General features: G+C 40.6%; 1 protein-coding gene across 1 annotated transcript; it reads left to right on the top strand.

Annotated features, from left to right (window-relative positions):
• Positions 1–8,533: 8,533 nt before the first annotated feature.
• HSBP1 (heat shock factor binding protein 1) lies at positions 8,534–13,194 on the top strand. The gene is made up of 4 exons (XM_032777558.2): positions 8,534–8,666; positions 9,958–10,024; positions 10,210–10,329; positions 11,724–13,194. Exons 1-3 carry the CDS (start codon positions 8,622–8,624, stop codon positions 10,326–10,328), a joined length of 231 nt encoding a protein of 76 aa, XP_032633449.1. The 5' UTR covers positions 8,534–8,621; the 3' UTR covers position 10,329; positions 11,724–13,194.
• Positions 13,195–22,913: the final 9,719 nt, after the last annotated feature.

Genomic DNA, 22,913 nt, shown 5'->3' with positions numbered 1-22,913 from the left:
GAATCACTGCCATGTGCCTAGCATTCAGAAACTCTCAAGTTCTTTAACCAAGTGTCAGTGTGGGGACATAGGAAGAAGCAACCAATTGGCAGAGAGTAAGAATAACCTAGTGCGAACCAGAATTTGCCCACATCATTGACCTCTTCCTACTCCAGGGGTTGGCAAACATTTTGGCCCAAGGGCCACATCTGAGTATCGATATTGTATGGCGGGCCGTGAATGTTCACAAAATGGGGGTTGGGGTGCAGGAGGGCTCTGGCTGGGGGTGCAGGTTCTGGGGATGAGAGGTTGGGGGTGCAGGAGGGTGCTCAAGGCTGGGATTGAGGGGTTCAAAGGGCAGGAGGGGGATCTGGGCTGAGGCAGGGGGTTGGGGCATGGGAGAGGTCAGGGGGTTAGGCTTCACTCAAGCAGCTCCCAGAAACAGCAGCATGTTTCCCCTCTGGCTCCTATTCAGAGGTGTGGCCAGGTGGATCTGTGCACTGCCCTGTCTGCAGGCGTCAACCCTGCAGCTCCCATTGGCTGTGGTTCCTGATCAATGGGAGCTGTGGGGACAGAGTGCGGAGCTCCCTGGCTGCTCCTACGCGTAGGAAACGGAGAGGGGACATGCTGCTGCTTCTGGGAGCCATGCGGAGTGGGGCAACACCCCGACCCTGCTCCCCGGTGGGAGCTGGAGGGCCAGATTAAAACATGTGGATGTGGCCCCTGGGACGTTGTTTGCCCACCCCTACCCTACCCCATTGCTGCTCTCACTTTTGAACCCAGCTCCTGCTATGGGATGGGTGGGAACTTCCCAGAAGTTCCTGCTCTGCTTCCCCCAGCCCATGTGACTTGAGGGAAGTGAGGGTGTTTGGGGCCTTGTGCCACAGGGTCTCCCCAGCAAAGGTTCAGACTGGACTCTAATTAGTGCAATAGTCTACCCCAGTTCTGGGTTTTGTACTTTCACTGATGTCAGTGTAGGATTGGCAAGTTTCCCCAACCTGGATAAGTTCTGATGATAACGGCACATGCATCTCACTGCACATACAACATGGTAAAAACTAGTAAGGGGGAAAGCTGCAACAAGTATGATTTCACTGTTCGTTAGACAATAACATCATATTTGATGCTCACTCACAGAAAAATCTAATTAGTGTTAGTTTCTGAAAATGTGGTCTGAAAAAAACACCATGAATTGCTCCTGTTCTGCCACAAATTACTTTCCAATTTATTCTAGTCTTAATGTTGCTTTTCCCCATAATTATTTAATACAGTTTTAGTTAAACATAATTCACATGATTCATGAAACCAAAAGTTAAGACTATTATTTTTCCCTTGTTAGAAGTTCTCTAGTTACAATCCTTTGCTTAATATATCCCAGCCTCATGTATATTTGAAAACTGCCAAAGAATATTTCTTTTCTCAAAATTACGCATGAGTTCTGTTTGTTCTACTTTAATATTTTCCCAATCATTTCAGCCTTCATCTACCCAAGTAGTAATTGACTTATTAAAATTTCATTTTTCTGGATTCAATAACTTGTATATTTTGAATTCACTGGCTTAAGTAGCAAGAGAACACAAAAAGGTATATGTGATTTTAAAGGCTTAGACGGTACCTTAAACTCTATAAGGGCTTGTCTATACTACCCGCAGGATCGACGGGCAGTGATCAGTCCAATGGGGGTTGATTTATCATATCTAGTCTAGATGTGATAAATCGACCACAGAATGCTCTCCCGTTGACTCTGATACTCCATTGAAGCGAGAGGCGCAGGTGGAGTTGATGGGGGAGCGTCAGCCATTGACTCACCGCAGTGAAGTTGATTCTCTCCCCTCTCCTCCCCCCCGCATATAGATCAGGCCTAAGTTGTGTACAATAAAATGATGGCAGTGAGCAATTCTGGTGGCACAATTTGTATGCACAATCAATATACACATGCTGGTGTGTTCAGAATCACCGCAATTGTTCAGTGTTGCTTCATGGCATTCAGATAAGATCTCATAGTCGAGATTTCTGATAACTGAGGAAATATTCAATGTAATCAGTAAACATTAGGGGACATGACATTATTTCAGGTAACAATATATTTCAGCTTATATAGAACTTAAACAAAGTTGTCCAGTCCAGGCTCAATCCTGCACCCCTTCTATGGACTCTTCCACTGGTATTTCTCCTGCTAACACTAGGTTTGAATTTGGCCTACTAGGCAAAATTCATCCCTTGTATAACTCCAGTGTCTTTTTCAAATTTCCTGTCAGAAAACTTAGTGGACTAAATCCTCAACTGATGGAAACTGGCATAGGTTTACTGAAGGCAACAGGGCTATACTGATTTACACCATCTTAGAATCTGCCTCAGTACATGAAATGACATTTCAAGTTGTCAAAATAAATCATATTAAATACTAAGGGTCCTTTTCAGGAAAAAGTTGCATCAGCCTACCAAGAAATATTTCCAAAGTGAAATGCTCTGTTTAGGACTCCAGTATTACTGCATTTGTCTCCAGTTCAGTAACAAAGCCCTCTGTTGTATTTCTTCCTTCTAACCTCCCAACAGCACCAATATATCTCAATAGAAAACAGCTTTGCTATGAACAGTCCTTGTTTTAGGACAGTCTTCAAAGCAATAAAACTGATTTCAGATTCACAGATTATAAATACTGTGCTTACATCCTAGGTACATGCAGGAGAGTTTTACTTAGTAAATATCATGTAACTACACAGTTCTCACATTTCCCCACACTATGGTAACTGCACTTAATAGGTCTTGATAGATAGATAAAGATAGTTAAGTCCCAGGCAGATTGTGAAGAGCAACAAAAAGATGTCACAAAACTGGGTGACTGGGCAACTAAATGGCAGATGAAATTCATTTTGATAAATGCAAAGTAATGCACATTGGAAAACATAATCCCAACTATATATATAAAATCATGGGGTCTAAATTACCTGTTACCACTCAAGAAAGAACTCTTGGTGTCACTGTGAATAGTTCTCTGAAAACATCCACTCAATGTGCAGCAGCAGTCAAAAAAGCAAACAGAATGTTGGGAATCATTAAGAAAGGTATAAATAATAAGATAGAAAATATGATATTGCCTCTATATAAATCCATGGTAGGACCACATTTTGAATACAGCATGCAGATGTGGTCGCCCCATCTCAAAAAAAGATATACTGGAACTGGAAAAAGTTCAGAAAAGGGCAATAAAAATGATTACGGGTATGGAACAACTTCCATATGGGGAGAGATTAATAAGACTGGGACTTTTCAGCTTGGAAAAGAGATGACTAAGGGGGAATATGATAGAGGTCTATAAAATCATGACCGGTGTGGAGAAAGTAAATAAGGAAGTGTTATTTACTTCTTCTCATACCATAAGGCTAGGGGTCACAAAATGAAATTAATAGGCAGCAGCTTTAAAACAAACAAAAGGAAGTATTTTTTCACAGAACACACAGTTAACCTGTGGAACTGCTTGCCAGAGGATGTTGTGAAGGCCAAGACTATAACAGTTCAAAAAAGAACTAGATAAGTTCATGGAGTATAGGTCCATCAATGGCTAATAGCCAGGATGGGTAGGAAAGGTGTCCCTAGCCTCTGTTTGCCGGAAGTTGAGAATAGGTGACGGGATGGATCACTTGACAATTACCCGTTCTGTTCATTCCCTCTGGGGCACCTGGCATTGGCCACTGTCAGAAGACAGGATACTGGGCTAGATGGACCTTTGGTCTGATCCAGTATGGCCATCTTATGTTCTTATGTCTAAAAGTAATTAGTATATAGGGGCTGCTTACCGGTTTACAGAATACATAACATAATATAATCTTTTCTTCTGAGTTGTTACTGTTGTGCAAATGGTCCAGCATTGCACCAAGGATGTGGGGCTGCTGGATGGGCTGTAGTTTACATGAGATGTTATGCTAAGATCATGACCACTTGTTTTTCAATAGTAACAGCATGAACCCAGGTATCCTGAAAAAACTCCGCTTTGGGTAATTGCATTCTGCCTCCCAAATACTCCCTTTGGTTTAACTGGATGGTTCTTTATTTTGTGTCTTAATTCTTTACATATTGCGGATATGTGAAAGGAGCTGAATAACAAAGATAAAATTAGTTCTCAGCTGTCCTGTTTCTCTTCACTGTTAAGAGGCTAATCAAGGTGCTTTTGATTAAAACTCTTATAGGAAGGTAAGATACTAGGTGAATAACCTGACATTTGGAGGATGAATGATAATGACCATATAGAACAAAATCCTGCCTCACTGAAGTCAATGGAACTGGATCATGCTTGTAGACAGCAAATCTGAGGAAACCTAAGATGATTCTACAATAGCAAAATTCAATTTAATCTCCGTGGAGAGATGCTAATGTGTCTGATCTGATGTGCAGTTTGACTATGACTCATTGTTCTGTGGGGTCATAGTGCCCACTCTTTCTGGATTGGAATTCTATATCACTGTATTTTAAGATCCCTTGATTTTAAGAAACCTCACAGCTCCTTTATCAATTCTAGAGGTCCTCTTGTCTCTTCATTCTACATTAAGACTTCACCATTAAAAAGCTGGTTAAAGAACAGCCCAGCTTACTGCTGTTCTGTTCATTTGAGTTATCTCTGAACATTACTGAAGGGATCATTAATCCACACTCTCTTCCCTGGCTTTGCATTTTGCCTCAATCCATTCTTGAAATAAAAGTGAAAGAAAATAAATTATTTTTAAAAATTACCCTTTGTTTGAATACAGCACGAGTAAGTGAATGATAAGAAGAAAAAAACCCTCCCCTCAAAACTCACATCCCCATAATACAGATCTTAAACTTCATGAGAATCAGAGAGAGGTTGCAAGCCACTTTCATAGATCTAAGAACCATTATGATGATCTAGTCTGACCTGCATAACACAGGCCAAATAATTTCACCCAGCAGACAGGACTAATATCCCCATTTTACAGAAGGGCACTTTAAGTGACTTGCCCATGGTCAGACAGGGCATATGTTGCAGAGCTGAGAACTGATGGTAGGTCTCTTTTAGCCCAGTCTAGTGCCTTTATCATTAAGCCAGCCTCTCACTTCATTAAACCTTCTCTGACCCAGGTCAAAGCAGTCAACTACTTATTTGAGGAAGTTTAATCTTTCCCTATTTCTAGAATCCTGGTAAAACTCATGTAAAATCCTAGTACTCGTTACTGAATTGATAAAGAGGTAAGATGTACCAAGTCACTGCAGTATAGGCTAACTATAGAGGGGCATAGTGCACTACTAGAAGCAGTATTTAATCTAAAAGACCCATATGGTATCTATAACACTTCCTGGGGGTACGCATGGTTGTGAAGCACCTCACTACCATCTGCTCTTTGTGCAAGGAAGTCTTGTCTGTACCTGCTAGGGATCAGCTCCCTGACTTCCCCAGCAACAGAAGCTCTCCCCAGTCAGCCCAGGTAAGCAATAGGCACACTCCATTAATTAACTCTCTTAATTAATTAGCCTCTTACAGTTGGTATGGGTACTTCCACCTTTTCATGTTCTCTGTATGTATAAATATCTTCTTACTGTATGTTCCATTCTAAGCATCCGATGAAGTGGGCTGTAGCCCACAAAATATTATGCTCAAATAAATTTGTTAGTCTCTAAGGTGCCACAAGTACTCCTGTTCTTTTTCCATCCCCTGAGCACACTGAGCATCCCCTTGAAGTGCCTAGCCTCTGTTCCACTTGGCACTCACAGAATTCACAGATCCACTACTCCCAAAGGAATAGAACACACCAGCTTACCAGTTACACCTTATACCACAGGTCCACTTAACACACAGCACTTAGGTTTGTGTACAATGAAAACATGTAAAAGATTATTTAATAAGGAACAGAGATTCTAGAAGAAGCTAGCAGACACTTGCGCACTCCGCATGTAATAGCAGGAATCTCCACACCCACTCAAAATAGGTTGACACTGAGGGGCAGACTTGGGAAACAATTATTAGAACCATGCTTACATAGATTGAGTGACCTAATACCCACTCATACGGGGCGAGGGTCTAGCCTAGAGGCTAGAATAGCAGTCAGGACAATGGCCCAATGGTTTGGAGTGTGAATTCCATTCCCCAACGCTCCCACCCCTATATTCTTTGGACAGAGACCAGTGAATCAGTTACTCTGGATTCACTGGTGTAACTGAATGAAAAATTCGACCAATCATTTCTCTAACCTGCTGTTGCTTGGGGCACAGGCAGATGGAAACAGTACATAGTAGGTTAAGTGATGCTCAGAATCAAGGGATAAAACAACTTCCCCTAAAACAGCAAAGAGAATTAAGGAGATTGGTGGGAAACAAATGCCAATGAAGTTTTACCAGAAGGACATGTAGACGAATAAAAATCACATCAGCACATAACAAGAGGCAGACAAAGAAAAATTAGTAATGTGCAGCATGTGTATACAGGTGCTTAGCAACCAAAAGATAGGAGTTAATGGGAGTTAATTTCTTTTACATTTCTCAGAACTAGAACCAGTCTTTAATTTAAAAGATAGCTAAAAACATTTTTACACATAATGCTTGTGATATTTTAACAACATACTCATCAGAACAGTGTTAATATAAATCTCTGCCTACTAGCTATCGGACAAATCAGTGATATGTCATGAATGCAGCACTCCAGCTTGTGGATGAAATGGAAGGTGCCAGCTGAAGATCACTTGTGGATAATGAGACATGTTCTGTACTTGCAGGCTCATAATCAGCACATTTGTTTGTCATAGTTCAGCCTAAATATCAGTGCACAGTCAGCTATATACTATCTCACAGTGTAGAACTGGACTTGTCAAAAGAAAACCACAAATGAGTGACATGGAGTTATGCCTGCATCCAGCCAGCTATACCTAGTAAATGCTTCCTTTGTATCCCTCTTCAGTCTGAAATCTTATTTTAGACAGTTTTGTAGGACATATCCTTGTCCTGTCACCAAAGACTATTATAATTAAGAAGTGGTTGGCACAAATTGTGTGTGATCTAATTACTCACAATCACAACATTTTACCTATAGTTTCTTTCCTGTAGACAATATGCCACAAATCCCTAAATATATTTCTTTTAATCATCTAATCATCACTCCATTTACGTAACGTTTCTGACTTTTATTGCAAAAACCTAATGACACTGTTCCTACAGATATCCCCCTTCTGAATCCAGATTACCTGTAAATGTTTACAAATCAGGCTTAACCGCTCATTTATGTTCTCTTCCAAAATTAAATGACAAAAGAGGATGGAGGATTACTTCAGATAAAATCATTTTTGAGCCTGAAAATATGGAACAATTTGTGAAGTTATTTTGTAAGTACACAAGCAAAACTATTAAATCTCAGTATAAACAAAGCTTTTGTTCTAAACACAAGAACAAACAGACAGATTAGGTTCAAAGCTGAATGCTCTGCAAAAAAGGGTTGAAAAGGTAAACCTTCACTTCCTGTGTGGGTTTTTAAGTGCTCTTTATGCTAATCAGTTTCAATGCCTGATAATTATACAGTCCACCTCCAACACACCAAAACACAAGGCCTATTGATTCCTTACATTTCGTATCATGCCTCCAGCAGTGGCCAACACCTGATTCTTAAGAAGTAGGTGCAAAACCCCATATTGTACATAGTCAATTGTATAATGCTGCCTGAAGGTGACAGAGGCTCCTTCCTGACCTCTTCTGGCAACAGGTTTATGCCCTGAAGCCTGAAGTTCAGTGGCTTTTAGCACACTTTACATAACAGCAAGTGTTATCAATAGTCTGAAATCGAAAGCCACATGCATTTGGGGTGTTATGTTTTGTGTGTCAGGGAAGCAGACGTGGTGAGAAGGGAGTGGGCTCAAAGAGGCTGGCACAGTGGCTGGGAAATGAATAGAGCAGCCAAGCTGAGCAACTAACACAGGGCAGCAATGCACTTTAGGGCATGGGCAGAGTATTAAAAGATGCTCAAGAACACAGCCACCTAAAAGAGCATCTGATCCTGGCACAGGATTCAGGGCCTCCCTCCTCCCAACTGCTCCATCCCCTTTTTCCTCTTCCATTCTCCTTCCCACCCCACCACCCCAGGGCTGAGGAGAAGGGGAGCAGGAGGGGCCTGAGCCCAGGGTGGAGGGGATGCCTGTAAAGTCTATGTATCTAAAGTGAATGCATGTGATGGTGCATGAGGTACCAGGGCCGCATGTTTCTTTTCACAGGCCCGGCCCTCCCTCCCTACTAATGTCCTGCTTCCCCTCTCCTGCTCCCCCTTTCCCTCTAGCCAAGTCCTGCTCCCCCTTTCCCCTCCCCCTCTAGTCAACGTCTCTTAGGGTGACCAGATGCCCCGTTTTTAAAGAGACAGTCCGATTTTTTGGGACCTTTTCTCATATAGACGCCTATTGCCCCGCCTCCCAGCCCATCCCCGTCCCGTTTTTTCACAGATGCTATCCGGTCACCCTAACTTCTCTCCCCACCCCCCCCCAATCACCCCCGACTCGGCCTCGCCCAGGCTGAACTACATTCCCCACAATGCTCCCTGTCCTCGCGAGAGCTGGGAGCGGGCGGAACTCTCGGCGCGAGGCGCGGAAGTCCCTGTAGCTTGGAGACGGTGCCGGGGCCTGCCCGTGACTGACTGGACGGAGCCGGCGCCCGCTATCATGGCCGAGACTGACCCCAAGACCGTGCAGGATCTCACCGCCGTGGTGAGGGGCCCGGGCCGGGGGCAGGCCTGAGGTGGCGCAGCGGGCGGCTCCGGGCTCAGCCTTTACCCCGAGTGGGGCGGTGCCCGGAGTCCTCCTAGCAGGCCCGGAGCACCGAGAGCGGCCCCAGCGCCGGCCTGTGGAGCCCAGGGAGGGCCCGGGCTGGTGGGCAGGAGAGGGGACAGCAGTGGGAGGGGCAGGGAGCGGGGGGGGGCATAGGGGAAGCAGTGACTGAGACTAGGGAATGCCTGGGGGAGACCCCATTAAATAAGACCATGAGGAGCGACTGTATCATGTTCACCCCTCCGCTCCCCGCCTCCCGTTATACTCGGTGTGGATACCCGGGCGGTGCTTGACAGCTCAGGGGCATTCAGGGAAGAGCCATTTCTAAGGCCCCCAGCGTCCCCGGCCTACTTGAGATCCCATCACAGCGTTACTAAAAGCATCAGCTCGAGAGAAAAGGAATAAAACCCGACCCCTCCCTCCGCAGTATCGATCTGGTACCGTTCATTTGCACCACCCGTTAGCAGCGCTAATCCTCGGGCCTGCCCCGCTGAGGGAGCCATGGTAGAGAGGGCAAATTACCAAACGCACACAGAGGCTTGGTGTCAAATCCAGGATTACAACATAGGCCAAACCATCCCCCCTTGGGCTCCTGTAGCTTGGGGGCGGGTGCTAGATGAGACATTGGTTTCTGCCAGCATTGTCCTTGCTGTTCTTTTGGGGACACTTCAGTGTGATGGTTTCCCCAAACCCAGGTGTTTGGCTACCCGCCCCCCCCGTCAGTTACATTGGTATCACAGGGCTCTTGCTAGGTGTCTACCTGCAGGAGTAGGTCAGAGCTAGTCATGTAATTTAAAAACTTTTTTTGTGTTTAAAATTGAGTTGTATTTTGAAAATATTAAGCACAAACACTTGTTTTTTTCAGTCTTCTATGTCAGATGCAGAATGATTGTGTGGCTAAAGCATAACAATTCTGCTTTTGACACTGATTCAGTTTGTAAACCTCAGAGAAGTTATTCAGCCTCACTTTCTTCATGTGTATAATAGGGGATGTTACACGTAGAAGGCTGCTCTAAGGTTTTGTGGGTGGTGGTGGTCCATAAGTGCTGAATTATTTTTGGCATGTTGTTTCTAGAGTAATTTGTTACTTTTAACATGTGATCAATGCTGTCCAAATTTCTGGTTTTGTGTGAAACAAGTTGAGCTCAACAATAACTGGATTATGCTAAAGTATTGTAAAAAGGGATATTTTGATTAAGTACAGAATTTTTTTTTTTTTTTTCCCTGTTAGGTACAGACACTGCTTCAACAGATGCAAGACAAATTTCAGACCATGTCTGACCAGATCATTGGAAGAAATATCCTTTCTTCTTGTAAAATGCCTCTGATGGAGGAAAGTATACAAATATTTATGTATATTAAATTCTAAACTTGCAAGCCAGATTTCTAAAGCCATTGTAACAACGTGTGAATCTGTGGTCAAGTGATAAACTGCTACTAAGAGTGTAAACATTACAGTTCATTTTCTTTAACTCATACAAACTTGATGACATGAGCTGTCGCATTGATGACCTGGAGAAAAATATTGCAGACCTCATGACACAAGCAGGAGTGGAAGAATTGGAAGGAGAGAACAAGATGCCTACTACTCACAAGAGTTAAAGTGAGGGAATTGCTTATTAGCTTTCTGAGTGAACTCCTGCTTGAAATGGTAAAAATCCAATGTACTTTAAAGGGGCCAGGATTTTACCCTCTGATTTGAGAGTCAGAGTCTGAAATCCCCATAGAATAATTCTGAAAATGCTTTAATGAAAAATTGTATTTTGGCATGCAACGAGTTCTAGGGCATTGGTTTGCTCTCTTTAGCAAAGGGTACAGAAAAACTGAAAGCTCCCACCACCCTCTGCAGACAGGCTGTTTTTTGAAGTGAAAAGTGATACAGAATATTAGAAGTAAAATAAAAAAAATACAGTGTATTAAGGGAGCAAAGTGGTGAAACGGCTTCACACAGCCTCTGCTATCAATTCAGCCTGACACTGTACGATTAACTTTTGAACAAACTACAAATGCAACCCGCACCATCCAGTTTCATTGCCTGAAACCTGTCTGCCTCCCTGGCAGTACAACCAGTATGTGTTACACACTTGGAACAGTGGATACTCCGGCTGCTTTTCAAACAAGTTAAGTAAGGTCTGGCTTCTGGTGCAGCAGATAAATAAATTTAAAGAATGACAAAGTCCCCACTAAGAAAATCTTATGACTAATTAAAGGTGTTGCAGATCATGATGGACTGTTTGAAGCTACTATGACAATGCTCACCCTATGCATGGGCTTTAATTAGTGGGATAAGTTTCATGGGCAGTGAGATTTCACTAAGTCAGACCCCAGAGTCCAATATTGTAATTATAGGAGAGCAATTGATTGAACATAGTAAAGTACTAATACCAGTGCAAGATTGTAAATTAGCAATGGTTTCATGGTGAGTAGTGAAATGCTTTTGGACTAATTTCACAACTTCAAGTATAGATCAAGATAATAGCATTAGAGAGAAGTTATAGGCACTACCCGATTTAAGAGGTTGTTAGTCTCTGCAGAGGAGACATAGTTTAGGCTATGCTTTCATCTTGAATACCAGATGAATTTCTTTTCTCAGGATGTTAAGACACGAAAGTGAAGTGAACATAAGTCTTGATCCGGCAAACTCTTACCCCACTTTTACTCAAAATATTTCTGTTGAATTATATTGGATTATTCATGTGAGTAAAAAGCAAGCATTTAAGTAAATGGTTACATGATTTCTACTTTAGTTGCCCCAGAGTTTAACTTTTACTCTTAAGTCTGATAGTGGAATTTTACACTTCTACTAGGTCATAGGATATTAGGACATGGAATCCTATAAATGGAGAAGTCTCACTTTTTCCAGTCTACTTAAGACTTTATTTTAGAAAGCTTGGATGGAGCTTGACTCTTCTTGAATTCCACAATTATTGTATATCTGCTGAGCATACTTATCTAATTAAATTCCTATTAATAGTAATATTCTATCTTCCCCAACAGGTTGCCAGTAATTTAAGATGAACGCTGGAATACACTTTTTTTTTTTACAAATCCACAGGATTACGGAACAGTTTTTTGCAACTAGTGTATGTTAAAGCATTTTATATAGTTATAGAGCTTGCATTCCTAATGTATATTATATAGCTAGATTTAGGTTAGTATATTTTGATTTGTGTAGTGTAGTTCCACACTTTTTGAATTCTTGTTATAAGGATCAATTGTATTAAACACACATACTTGATGGCTCTTAACTAAAACTACTGAATTTGAGTGGATTTTTTTGTGAAGACATTTTTATTTACTATACTTTTCTAATAATTTCATTTTGATGGCTAAAAAAATCTAGTGATTTGTCAAATTGAAAAACTACATGTTGTTTTGTAACTTAACACTTTTCAGGAGTGAAGCACAAGATTGAAATTGATTTATAGTTCTATTTAGAGAGCATCATTATACCAGTACAAAATGATATTAGTAATGTTTTTAATACACCCAGTAAGAAACTCTTGGATATTTAAGATGTTAAGTATAAAGAATCAATTTTTTACTTATACTCCTAGCATTACTTTACCTACTGCATGTGGCTATGACTAAGAATTGAAATATGACATATGATAGAAACATCCCTCCAAAGGTAAGCAACCACTGTAGGACAAATAGATTATTTGTTTATTAATAAATCCCATGATGAAGGGTTTGTAATAATAGCTAAGTCTAATATTGCAAGACACTACAATGAAACCCTGCTAGTGTACTCCATCAGCAGTATCAGAATTGAAAAATATGCATTGAAGTAATGGTCTGTTACAATAAGGCACTGTCTAGGAAATGCTAGGTACCTGGTCTTTGAACACAAGTCACTGGCTCTATGTATGAAACTAAGTTGCTTAGCTGAGAAGTGGAGTATTCAGGAATCCTGGGAAAGGAGGAGATCCAGTTATCAAGGTTATAAAATCCTGCTACTATGTGAGCAACAAATAGCTGGGAGTTTTCATAATACCCCGTTTTAGAAACTCTGTGTTCGGTTACCTCTCTCTTAATTATACTTTTCTCCAATTTTTACCTGGTCCTTAAATTCCATAGTCAGAGCATTTGGAAATCACAAATGTTTGTCTAAAGAACCTTTCCATACCATTTCACGTCACCATTTTGAAGAAAAATGACTAATCAATGCTAGGATGATACTATATGACTGCTACAATACCATGACTTGTTTGAGAGATTAATCTAAACAGCCACTAACAGCATAAAGCAGATATCAAACTTAATGCTGTGATGAGTGCCTCTAAATTAACGTCACTGGAGTTATGAAGGCAATATGTAGGTCTGTGACATTTCTCAAAACAGCGAAAATTGTATTGAGTTCATAGTAACGTTAAGGAAAATTGTGATTGTAGGAAATGTATACTGTACCACCAGCCTTACATTTGTTGTACTATCATTAAATTATCTAATAAAATTTAAATGGTAACTTACAATAGTCAGATCATATGTAATTTAAAATACTGTATGTGCGTACACAAGCTTTTAACTTGGACATTGTACAAATCACTAGAAGGCCTTAACAGGGATATTTCAGCTTCATTAAGTGTTGTGAACAAATTATCTGATGCACACTTACGGTTAATCTAGATTTAACAGAATATTGAATTTTATAATATGGAAATTATGTCTGTGCTTCCAATACTATGGTAAAAGATCAAGTTAAAATTGGGTGTCATTTTAATTCTCAGATGCTGGTATTTTTGTATGAAGACATTAGCGATAACTTTCTATAGAAAAAAATAGATTTGAATTTCTGTGCAAAGGAGTTTGTCAGAGAATTGGTATTAGAATTTTTCCTTGAAGTATAAGTCAATTTCCTCATTAAAACATTTTAGTGGAAAATTTCAGCTTAATGGACAAGTTACTGTATACTTTGATAAAAAAGATTAAACTTAGAAATATTACCTGACCAGAGTCAATAGTTAAATGTTAATCTGGAAAACAGTAATTTTAAATTTTATGCAAAGGAATGCCTTTCCCTCAGTTACATATCATTTTAAGATCTGCATAGACTGTTCATACTAATTGACTTACAATAAAGTTGTTCAAGTTATAAATCTAAACTGTGAATCTAGCCAAGTAAGATTCCTTTTGTCAAATAAAGATAAATATATATTCAAGCCGTATTAATACAGGTACAACAGAACGTTTACTATGCAGTCTGCTTATCTGTTAAAAGTTGCAATTTCCCACTTCCAAAGAGCTAGAATTCTTAGTTAGGTTTTTTAAACGTGGAATCCATATAAAGTAAAAATACAGGACAGGCCTTTTATAAAGTATAATTAAAACAGATCCATTATTCTTGCTTTTTCTAGTTGTGGTAGGTGGACCTGCTGGTTGGCAGAAGTCTCTTTCAGCTATAAGTGTAAATTATCAAGGTTCTATTCTGCTTCGATGGCAGAAGAATCAGTTTAGTATTCTGTTTGAGCATAATCCGTCAACCTGAGCAGGCACCATTGCTTATTGAAGAAAAGGCTAGGCAGTTCCTCATTTATCTTTTTTGAAAGATTTACCCTGAAGTACAATAAATAGGCTCAAACAAAAATATCAAAGCTGCTCTGTTAAGCCCTGAGGCTGCCATTTGATATTTCAGCCTGACAACTTTATAGTAAGAAACAAAAAGATGGCAAAAAGTCCTGTCACTAAAATCTGAGTTCTCACTTATTTTATGAAGAGCAAAATAGTTTTGTTTTTACCTTTATTACATTTGCATCCTGTGCTGTGTATTTTCACACTCCTATTCACAAGTTAATTGAGTTAGAAATGAAAGTATATCGTACCCCACACCTTGTCAGGTTTAGTCTGTGCCCATACAGCAGGTGGGTTGAACAGTGTGCTTTCCAATCTGTAGTTGCTAGGGCTAGTGAAACTCTTTGTTTAGGATGTAGACTGTGCTGTGCTTATCCTTGTCTCTGATACCTCAATATTAGACTACTGTAGTGTACTGTTGAGACTCCTTGAGACTATTTGGAAGCTGCAGCTAAGTCTAGAATGTGGCAGCTGTTTATGAAATGGAGCTTGATGTTGGGGCAGATAAAACTGGCACTTTGAACTGTACAAGTTGCCTTTGGGGCTCCCCAGTAGAATTGAAAGTATTTATAGTGACACTTAATCCTTAATTGGGTGGAGTCTGGGTCATCTAGGAGGCTTGCCTTTTCCCTCTTGCCCTCCCATCCTATGTTAGGTTTGTCTGTGCAGATTGTATACTCTTCAGGGTAAGGACTGTCTCTCAGTACCATAATACATATACATTAAATTGGGAGGTCTAGTAACACTATTGATATATCTGAGAAATAAGTAGCGACTATGCAGTTATCAATATCTGAATAAATGAAGGTTTCTATTTGATGCTAATTTAAAAAAATCGTTTAGTGTACATCTTGAGATGAAATTTTTAAAGATATGAAGATTTAGGCAGACTAGCATTTAAATATAGTTTAATCAATTTAATGTAGGACTGAAGTATTCTGCATATTTTAATATGAAACACCTGCACATATATTCCTGCTAATGACTACTTTTATCACATCACAAATTACAGGTATGCATTTCTGGTTTGATTTGTCTTTTACAATTCATCAATTAAAGGCAAAAGTGACTGCATACAGCAAGTCTTTCCTGCTAAACTCAAAAACAGCTTAATTTATATCTTAATGCATATCAGTGTGACAGCGGGAGGGCTAATACACACCCAGACAGCATAAAATAAAATAAAAGCTTGACAAGAAAATTGCCACAGGCAAACAAAAGTTTTTCATGCAAATGCCTCTACTTGGTTTGGGTCCACGGGGGGTGGGGGGGACGGGACATACAGAACCAAGAAGTAGAGCTCTGTATGAGAACACAAGTGACAGAAGCGGTCTATTGATAGAATTACAGAACCCTCCCCCCAGTAGAGTATCCCTAATAAATGAGCATAGCCCAAAGTAACAGACAAATCTGGTAACAAACCAAAGTACAGTAATGGTCCATCTGCTTCTGATTGTTCAGAAATCGGTTGTGTAGAGCTGCTATCATTCACAGCCTGTTCTTAAACCCACTTTTGGTATACTAAATATGAATTTGCTCGACAGTTTTTTCAGTTCTTAGTCACCAATGCAAATTGCTGCTTCTTACCTTATTGTTCTACACCGTGTGTGTGTATAGCCAAGAAAATAGGTTAATGTTTTGACTCCTGTATTCTTGTAGCACATGAGGTCATAATATACATGGTATGTTGGAAGACACTTGAAGGTCAAACTTAAAGATGAGGCACAAACCTAGAGAAAGAAGGAAATGCAGAGTTACACCATAGTTTCTTTATGGCCCCCATGTGCCTAGTCATTGAGGTTGTGGTGTGTGTCTTCAGGATATGGGAGACCCAGGTTCAAGTACCTCCTCTGGACTTGAACTGGGTCTCCATCAGTTTCAATGAAAAAGATTTTGTTGAAAAATACCCAATCGGTTCTAGCTGGAAGTGGTCTCTAAACCTTAAGGAAAAGCCTTATCAACACACACACACACACACTCTCTCTCTCTCTCCCCCCCCCAAAAGGTTGGATCTCAGACTCCACGTCCTGGTAGTCTTTTCATAGCCAGCATATGCTTTTTAGCCTCTATTCTTTGTTCATGAGTCATGTTCTTTGTTTGTGTTTTTCAACAAAACACTAAATTCTAATCCAGAACATTTTTGACAAAAACAAAATCAGAGTTAAGTGAGGGAGCAGGGGGGCTGGGGAGACAAAAACGAAACAGCAAACGTATTGTCTGAGATAAACAGGAACATATTTACAGTTGCCCTTTATTTCTTGGATAGGTAGCAAAATGAAGATGGTCCAAACCCAGTAGTGCTTTGTATTAGATCTACTGTAGATTTTATCTTTATTTCTTTTCCCGTATGCTAGCTTAATTAGAAAAACAAAAATGTGTTGAACTGACCTCATGCATGTCACATCCTCCTGGAGAGAGACTTGGAAAGTATGAAGTACTTGGCTAAGGATGGTATGTCAGGGCTTGCAATGTACAGAAGATGGGTTGTATACCAAGAAGCATGTTTTTTTTTTTTAAAAGAATAGCAGCCATCCCAAGTTTAATAATAAAGAGATGAGAGAATAACTTGGCCACTGTTTGGATACTTTTTAAAGACTTGGTTGCAAGTTTACTACATCCATTTTTAATAATCTCCCCCCTCCATCCACCTCTTGTCCTTATATAACCCACATCACCCTAGCATCTGAGCACCTTACCAGGGCCACACAGGTTTTTGAGGCAAAATCTGAAACCAAACGCTAAGGATGTAAAAGCATGGAGGGGGGACTCCAGGGGTTGAACAGTGAGCCTGCCCTGCACTAACTCCACAGTGGTGTCTCCTGTCCCAGGGGGCTGGGCCCAGCACCCCATTTCCCTCTGGGCGTTGCAACCTGGCACACAGGCTCACAGCACAACTCAGGTTTGGCGCGCTGACCCTGTGCACCAGATCACAGTGCCAACTGCCCTCTTTTTCCCTCCCCTCTGGGCCACCCTTCACCTTTCCATCTTTATGGAATTATCCTCACAACTCCCCTGTTAGGTAAGGAAGTGCTTTTGTTCTCATTTTACATGAGGAACTGAAGCGCAGAGAAACTGAGCGACTTGCCCATCATTACACAGGAAGGCTTTGGAAGAGCAGGGAATTAGAACCAAGTCTCCCAAATCTGAGGCTAGTGACCCCACTGGGGCATCCTTCCTCTCAGACTGTCATTTGTTTTGTTATTTTCAGTATAGGGGTATAAGTTATCCAGCCCATAAGAAACTTGGTTTTAAATTAGCAGCTTAATGTCTCTGATGTGAAGTATTTGGGATCAAGGCTAAATATGCTGCCCATCCTCTCCCCAGAATACTAAACTGCATCACAGGTGCTCATGCTGGTTTTGGGGTGTAATTACACTATTCCATCAATTATTTTCAGAAGATTATAATTTTCTAGCACACAGTGCCTTCTAGTGGAGACTGCATTAAAAACTACTCAGATTAATTACTTGGTTACCTTTATAATAGCAGTTCAGATGTTAGGGCTTTAATGGGTCACATGCTGCTTTGAAAATGTGGTTATTGCACTAGGCACTCTGGCTCTGTGTTTACAATTAAGGAAATTAATGAGATAGAAGCTTAGAAAAGGATTTATTTCTCTTAAACCCTGCTGTAGTCAGATGGGACTTGATGCATCCTGTGATTTTTTTTCTGACTAACGTAGTATTAATGAAATTAGATCAGTAGGAAAGTAAAGCATGGAAACAAAAAACTGAGGAATAGGCATGCAGGGATCCCCCAGTCTTAAAAATGATTGAAAGAGTATTTTCTCTCCTGAACATATGTACACAACAGTTTAGACAGGATACGTTAAGACATTTTGCTAGACTGCTAAAGTAGTATGTATGAAGCACCAACTTCCTATTGTTTAACATAAATTAGAAAGACAAGAGGCCCACCCCAAGCATCTTACAATCTAAAACAATCTGACAATAAATGTAGAAAGGGAACTGAAGTAAAGGACGTACAAGTGTTCCCAGTAACAGATTTATATTGCAGTAGCTGCTAGAAGCCCTGAAGGAGATCAGAGACCCATTGTGCTAGATGCTGTGCAAATGCATAGTAAGAGACAGTCCCTGCTCTGACAGTCTAAATAGAGAAGACAAAGGGCAAGAGGAGAAAGAGAGAGATGAAGTGTCTCAATCAAGGTCACAGAGCAATTAAGTGAGAGGGCCAGGAACATAATCCAGATCTCAGTTCAATGACTTATCAAATGGACTCCACTACATCTCAAACACAGTATGCAATTAAATACCCTTCTTTCTGTTAGATTCATCAGGCCGCAGTTTGTACCTGGAAAATATTGATCAGAGACCAGCCCATTCATGTCATGACTCCTACACTTCCCCCGCCTTTTTTTAAAGGATCAAATCAGAATACCCAGATGCTATATACTGTAGTCTGCAAAGCTCTGCTGCAACATGCATCTCATTTTGAGAGAGTATGCTACTGTGTTATATACACATATTAGAGCTGGTTGGAAAATTTCCGACAACATTTTTCCATTGGAAAATGCTGATTCATCAAAATGTTCCAAAGGAATCTATAAATTCCAAGAAAGCTAAGGACAAAAATCAGGCATGTTTATGGTGAAAGCTTGCCTGGCAGTTGCTGGGACTCCCCAGACTGTGGCTGGCCAGCTCCCTGGACTGCCTAACTTCTCAGGTGGCCAACTACGCACCTAGAGTGACCAGACAGCAAATGTGAAAAATCGAGACGGGGTGAGGGGGTAATAGGAGCCTATATAAGAAAAAGACCCGAAAATCAGGACTGTCCCGGACATATGGTCACCCTATACTCACCTCCCTGGGCTACCCATGCAGCTGCCTCCCTGGCTGGCTGGCTCCCTGGGCTGCCCACCTAGTGGATGGATGGGCTAGCCAGCTCCCCAGCTGGAAATGCTAGGAAAATTCACTTCCGGGTCTTCTGAAATGGAGTTTTTCCTATGGGAAATGTCACATTTCTGACTTTTTGTTCTGACTCAAATTATTTTTTGGAATTGCAAAATTTCCCATAGGATGGAAATCCTGGTTCCTGAACAGCTGTTATTTTATGTTATAAGCATGCAGAGTTTTTATTCTGCATCACACTTTATCTAGGTGCCAGATACAACACATCAAGAGTTGGGTGTGGTTGAAGCTTATACTACCACCAAAAGTGGCAAGACTGATTGTACACAAGAACCAAATTGGAAGCCTTAAATACACTGCCAATAAAATAGTGTCTAAGACTGCTGTGACCACTGTTGCCAGATTGAGAGAGGGAAGCTGCATCAGAGAGATCCAGACAACTGAAGGGCAGGATCCAATTGTTAATCTCTGCATACGCCAGGAAACAAGAAAATTAAACTTATGCGCTTTTTTACAAATCCCTGCTGCTTTAAGCACATATGGGCAGTCTTTTCACATCTTAATCAGCACGATGTTGGAGGAAACCACGGAATTAAACCATTGGCATAGCCATCCCAGATTCTTAAGCATAGGAAGACAGCCAGTCTTCCAGGGAGTTTTACAACACCTAACACTTTTATTTATTCACTGGTAGAGGAAGGATTGTGTACGTTTCTTCTCTTCAGGCTGCAACACAGAACAATCTTGACAAAGGCCGTCCTGCCATATATAAGGATTTTTGTTAGTGTCTATAGAGTGACCAGATAGTAACTGTTAAAAATCAGAAGGGGCTGAGGAAGAAGGGCTAACAGGTGCCTATATAAGACAAATCCCCAGATATCAGGACTGTTCCTATAAAAATCAGGACATCTGGTCACCTTAAATGTCTAACCATTAATATCACATCTGACAACATCAGAGCCTCACTTTTATGACATACTGTGCATTCAGAACAGGGCACTGAAAAGAGACACTGCCCTAAGCTTCAAGGGACTGTTGATCAAATGTTGTTAATTGCAAAATAATGCACACTGGGAAACATAATCCCAACTATATATACAAAATGTTAAGGTAACAGTTAATTTATACCACTCAAAGATCTTTGAGTTATTGCGAATAGTTCTCTGAAAACACCTGCTCTGTGTATAGTGGCAGTCAAAAAAGCTAACAATGTTAGGAACCAGTAGAACAGGGATAGATAATAAGACTGTAAATAAAAGAGCAGAACATAACGGCCATACTGGGTCAGACCAAAGGTCCATCTAGCCCAGTATCCTGTTTGCTGGGAGTGGCCAATGCCAGGTGCCCCAGAGGGAGTGAACCTAACAGGTAATGATCAAGTGATATCTCTCCTGCCATCCATCTCCACCCTCTGACAAACAGGCTAGGGACACTATTCCTTACCCATCCTGCCCATTAATGGACTTAACCTCCATGAATTTATCCAGTTCTCTTTTAAACGCTGTTGTAGTCCTAGCCTTCACAACCTCCTCAGGCAAGGAGTTCCACAAGTTGACTGTGCACTGTGTGAAGAACTTCTTTATGTTTTAAACCTGTTGCCCATTAATTTCATTTGGTGGCCCATAGTTCTTATGGAAACAAATAAATAACTTTTCCTTATTCACTTTCTTCACATCACCCATGATTTTACATACCTCCATCATATCCCCCCTTAGTCTCCTCTTTTCCAAGCTGAAAAAGTCCTAGCCTCTTTAATCTCACCTCATATGAGACCTGTTCCAAACCCCTAATCATTTTAGTTGCCCTTCTCTGAAGCTTTTCTAGTGCCAGTATATCTTTTTCAAGATGAAGAGACCACACCTGTATGCAGTATTCGAAATGTGGGCGTACCATGGATTTATATAAGGGCAATAAAATATTCTCTGATTCCCTGTCCTCTTTTTAATGATTCCTAACATCCTGTTTGCTTTTTTGACCGTCTCTGCACACTGCATGGACATCTTCAGAGAACTATCCACGATGACTCCAAGATCTTTTTCCTGACTCGTTGTAGCTAAATTAGCCCCCATCATAATGTATATATAGTTGGGATTATTTTTTCCCCATGTGCATTACTTTACATTTATCCACATTAAATTTCATTTGCCATTTTGTTGCCCAATCACTTAGTTTTGTGAGATCTTTTTGAAGTTCTTCACAGTCTGCTTTGGTCTTAACTATCTTGAGCAGTTTAGTATCATCTGCAAACTTTGCCACCTCACTTTTTATCCCTTTCTCCAGATCATTTATGAATAAGTTGAATAGGATTGGTCGTAGGACTAATTCTGGGGGAACACCACTAGTTACCCTTCTCTATTCTGAGAATTTATCCTTATCCTTTGTTCCCTGTTTTTTAACCAGTTCTCTATCCATGAAGGGACCTTTCCTTTTATCCCATGACAACTTAATTTACATATGAGCCTTTGATGAGGGACCTTCTCAAAGGCTTTCTGGAAATCTAAGTACACTATGTCTACTGGATCCCCCTTCTGCACATGTTTGTTGACCCCTTCAAAGAACTCTACTAGATTAGTAGGAAACTATTTCCCTTGACAGAAACCATGTTGACTTCTGCCCAACAATTTATGTTCTTCTATGTGTCTGACAATTTTGTTCTTTACTATTGTTTCAACTAATTTGCCCAGTACTGACACTAGACTTACCAGTCTGTAACTGCTGGGATCACCTAGAGCCCTTTAAAATAATTGGTGTTACATTAGCTATCTTCCAGTCATTGAGTACAGAAGCCGATTTAAAGGACAGGTTACAAACCCTAGTTAATAGTTCCGCAACTTCACATTTGAGTTTTCAGGACTCTTGGGTGAATGCCATCTGGTCCCAGTGACTTGTTAATGTTGAATTTATCAATTAATTCCAAAACCTCCTCTAATGACATTTCAATCTGTGACAGTTCCTCAGATTTGTCACCTACAAAACCGGCTCTGGTTTGGGAATCTCCCAAACATCCTCAGCCATGAAGACTGAAGCAAAGAATCCATGTAGTTTCTCTGTAATGACATATTTTCTTTAAGCGCTCCTTTTGTATCTTAATCATCCAGGGGCCCCACTGGTTGTTTAGCAGGCTTCCTGCTTCTAATGTACTTGAAACACATCTTGTTATTACTGTTTTGAGTTTTAGGCTAGCCATTCAAACTCCTATTTGGCTTTTCTTATTACATTTTTACACTTAATTTGGCAGTGTTTATGCTCCTTTCTATTTACCTCACTAGGATTTGACTTCCACTTTTTAAAAGATGCCTTTTTACCTCTCACTGCTTCTTTTACCTGGTTGTTAAACCACTGTGGCTTAGTTCTTTTACAGTGTTTCTTAATTTGGTGTATACATTTAAGTTATGCCTCTACTATGGTGTCTTTAAAAAGCATCCATGCAGCTTGCAGAGATTTCACTTTAGTCACTGTACCTTTTAATTTCTGTTTAACTACCCCCCTCATTTTCACATAGTTCCCCTTTTTGAAATTAAATGCCACAATGATGTTAAATGTTATTATATTATGTCACTATTTCCAAGCCGTCCTGTTATAGTTACCTCTTGGAACAGCTCCTGCTCTCCACTCAGGACTAAATTGAGAGTCGCCTCTCCCCTTGTGGGTTCCCATACCAGCTGCTCCAAGAAGCTGTCATTTAAAGTATCGAGAAATTTTGTCTGTGCATTTCATCGTGGGATGACATGTTCCCAGTCAATATGGG

Source organism: Chelonoidis abingdonii, chromosome 19 (assembly GCF_003597395.2).
Source record: "Chelonoidis abingdonii isolate Lonesome George chromosome 19, CheloAbing_2.0, whole genome shotgun sequence".
NCBI classification, from domain to species: Eukaryota; Metazoa; Chordata; order Testudines; family Testudinidae; genus Chelonoidis; species Chelonoidis abingdonii.
This window is presented reverse-complemented; position numbering and strand designations above follow the sequence as displayed.

What these genes read in the sequence shown, in the direction of transcription:
- HSBP1 (XM_032777558.2), top strand. Translation starts at nt 8,622, where the DNA reads ATGGCCGAGACTGACCCCAAGACCGTGCAGGATCTCACCGCCGTG. An exon ending in TGCAGGATCTCACCGCCGTG is followed by an intron (nt 8,667 to 9,957) that starts GTGAGGGGCCCG and finishes TTTCCCTGTTAG; the next exon opens with GTACAGACACTGCTTCAACA. An exon ending in TGACCAGATCATTGGAAGAA is followed by an intron (nt 10,025 to 10,209) that starts ATATCCTTTCTT and finishes ACTCATACAAAC; the next exon opens with TTGATGACATGAGCTGTCGC.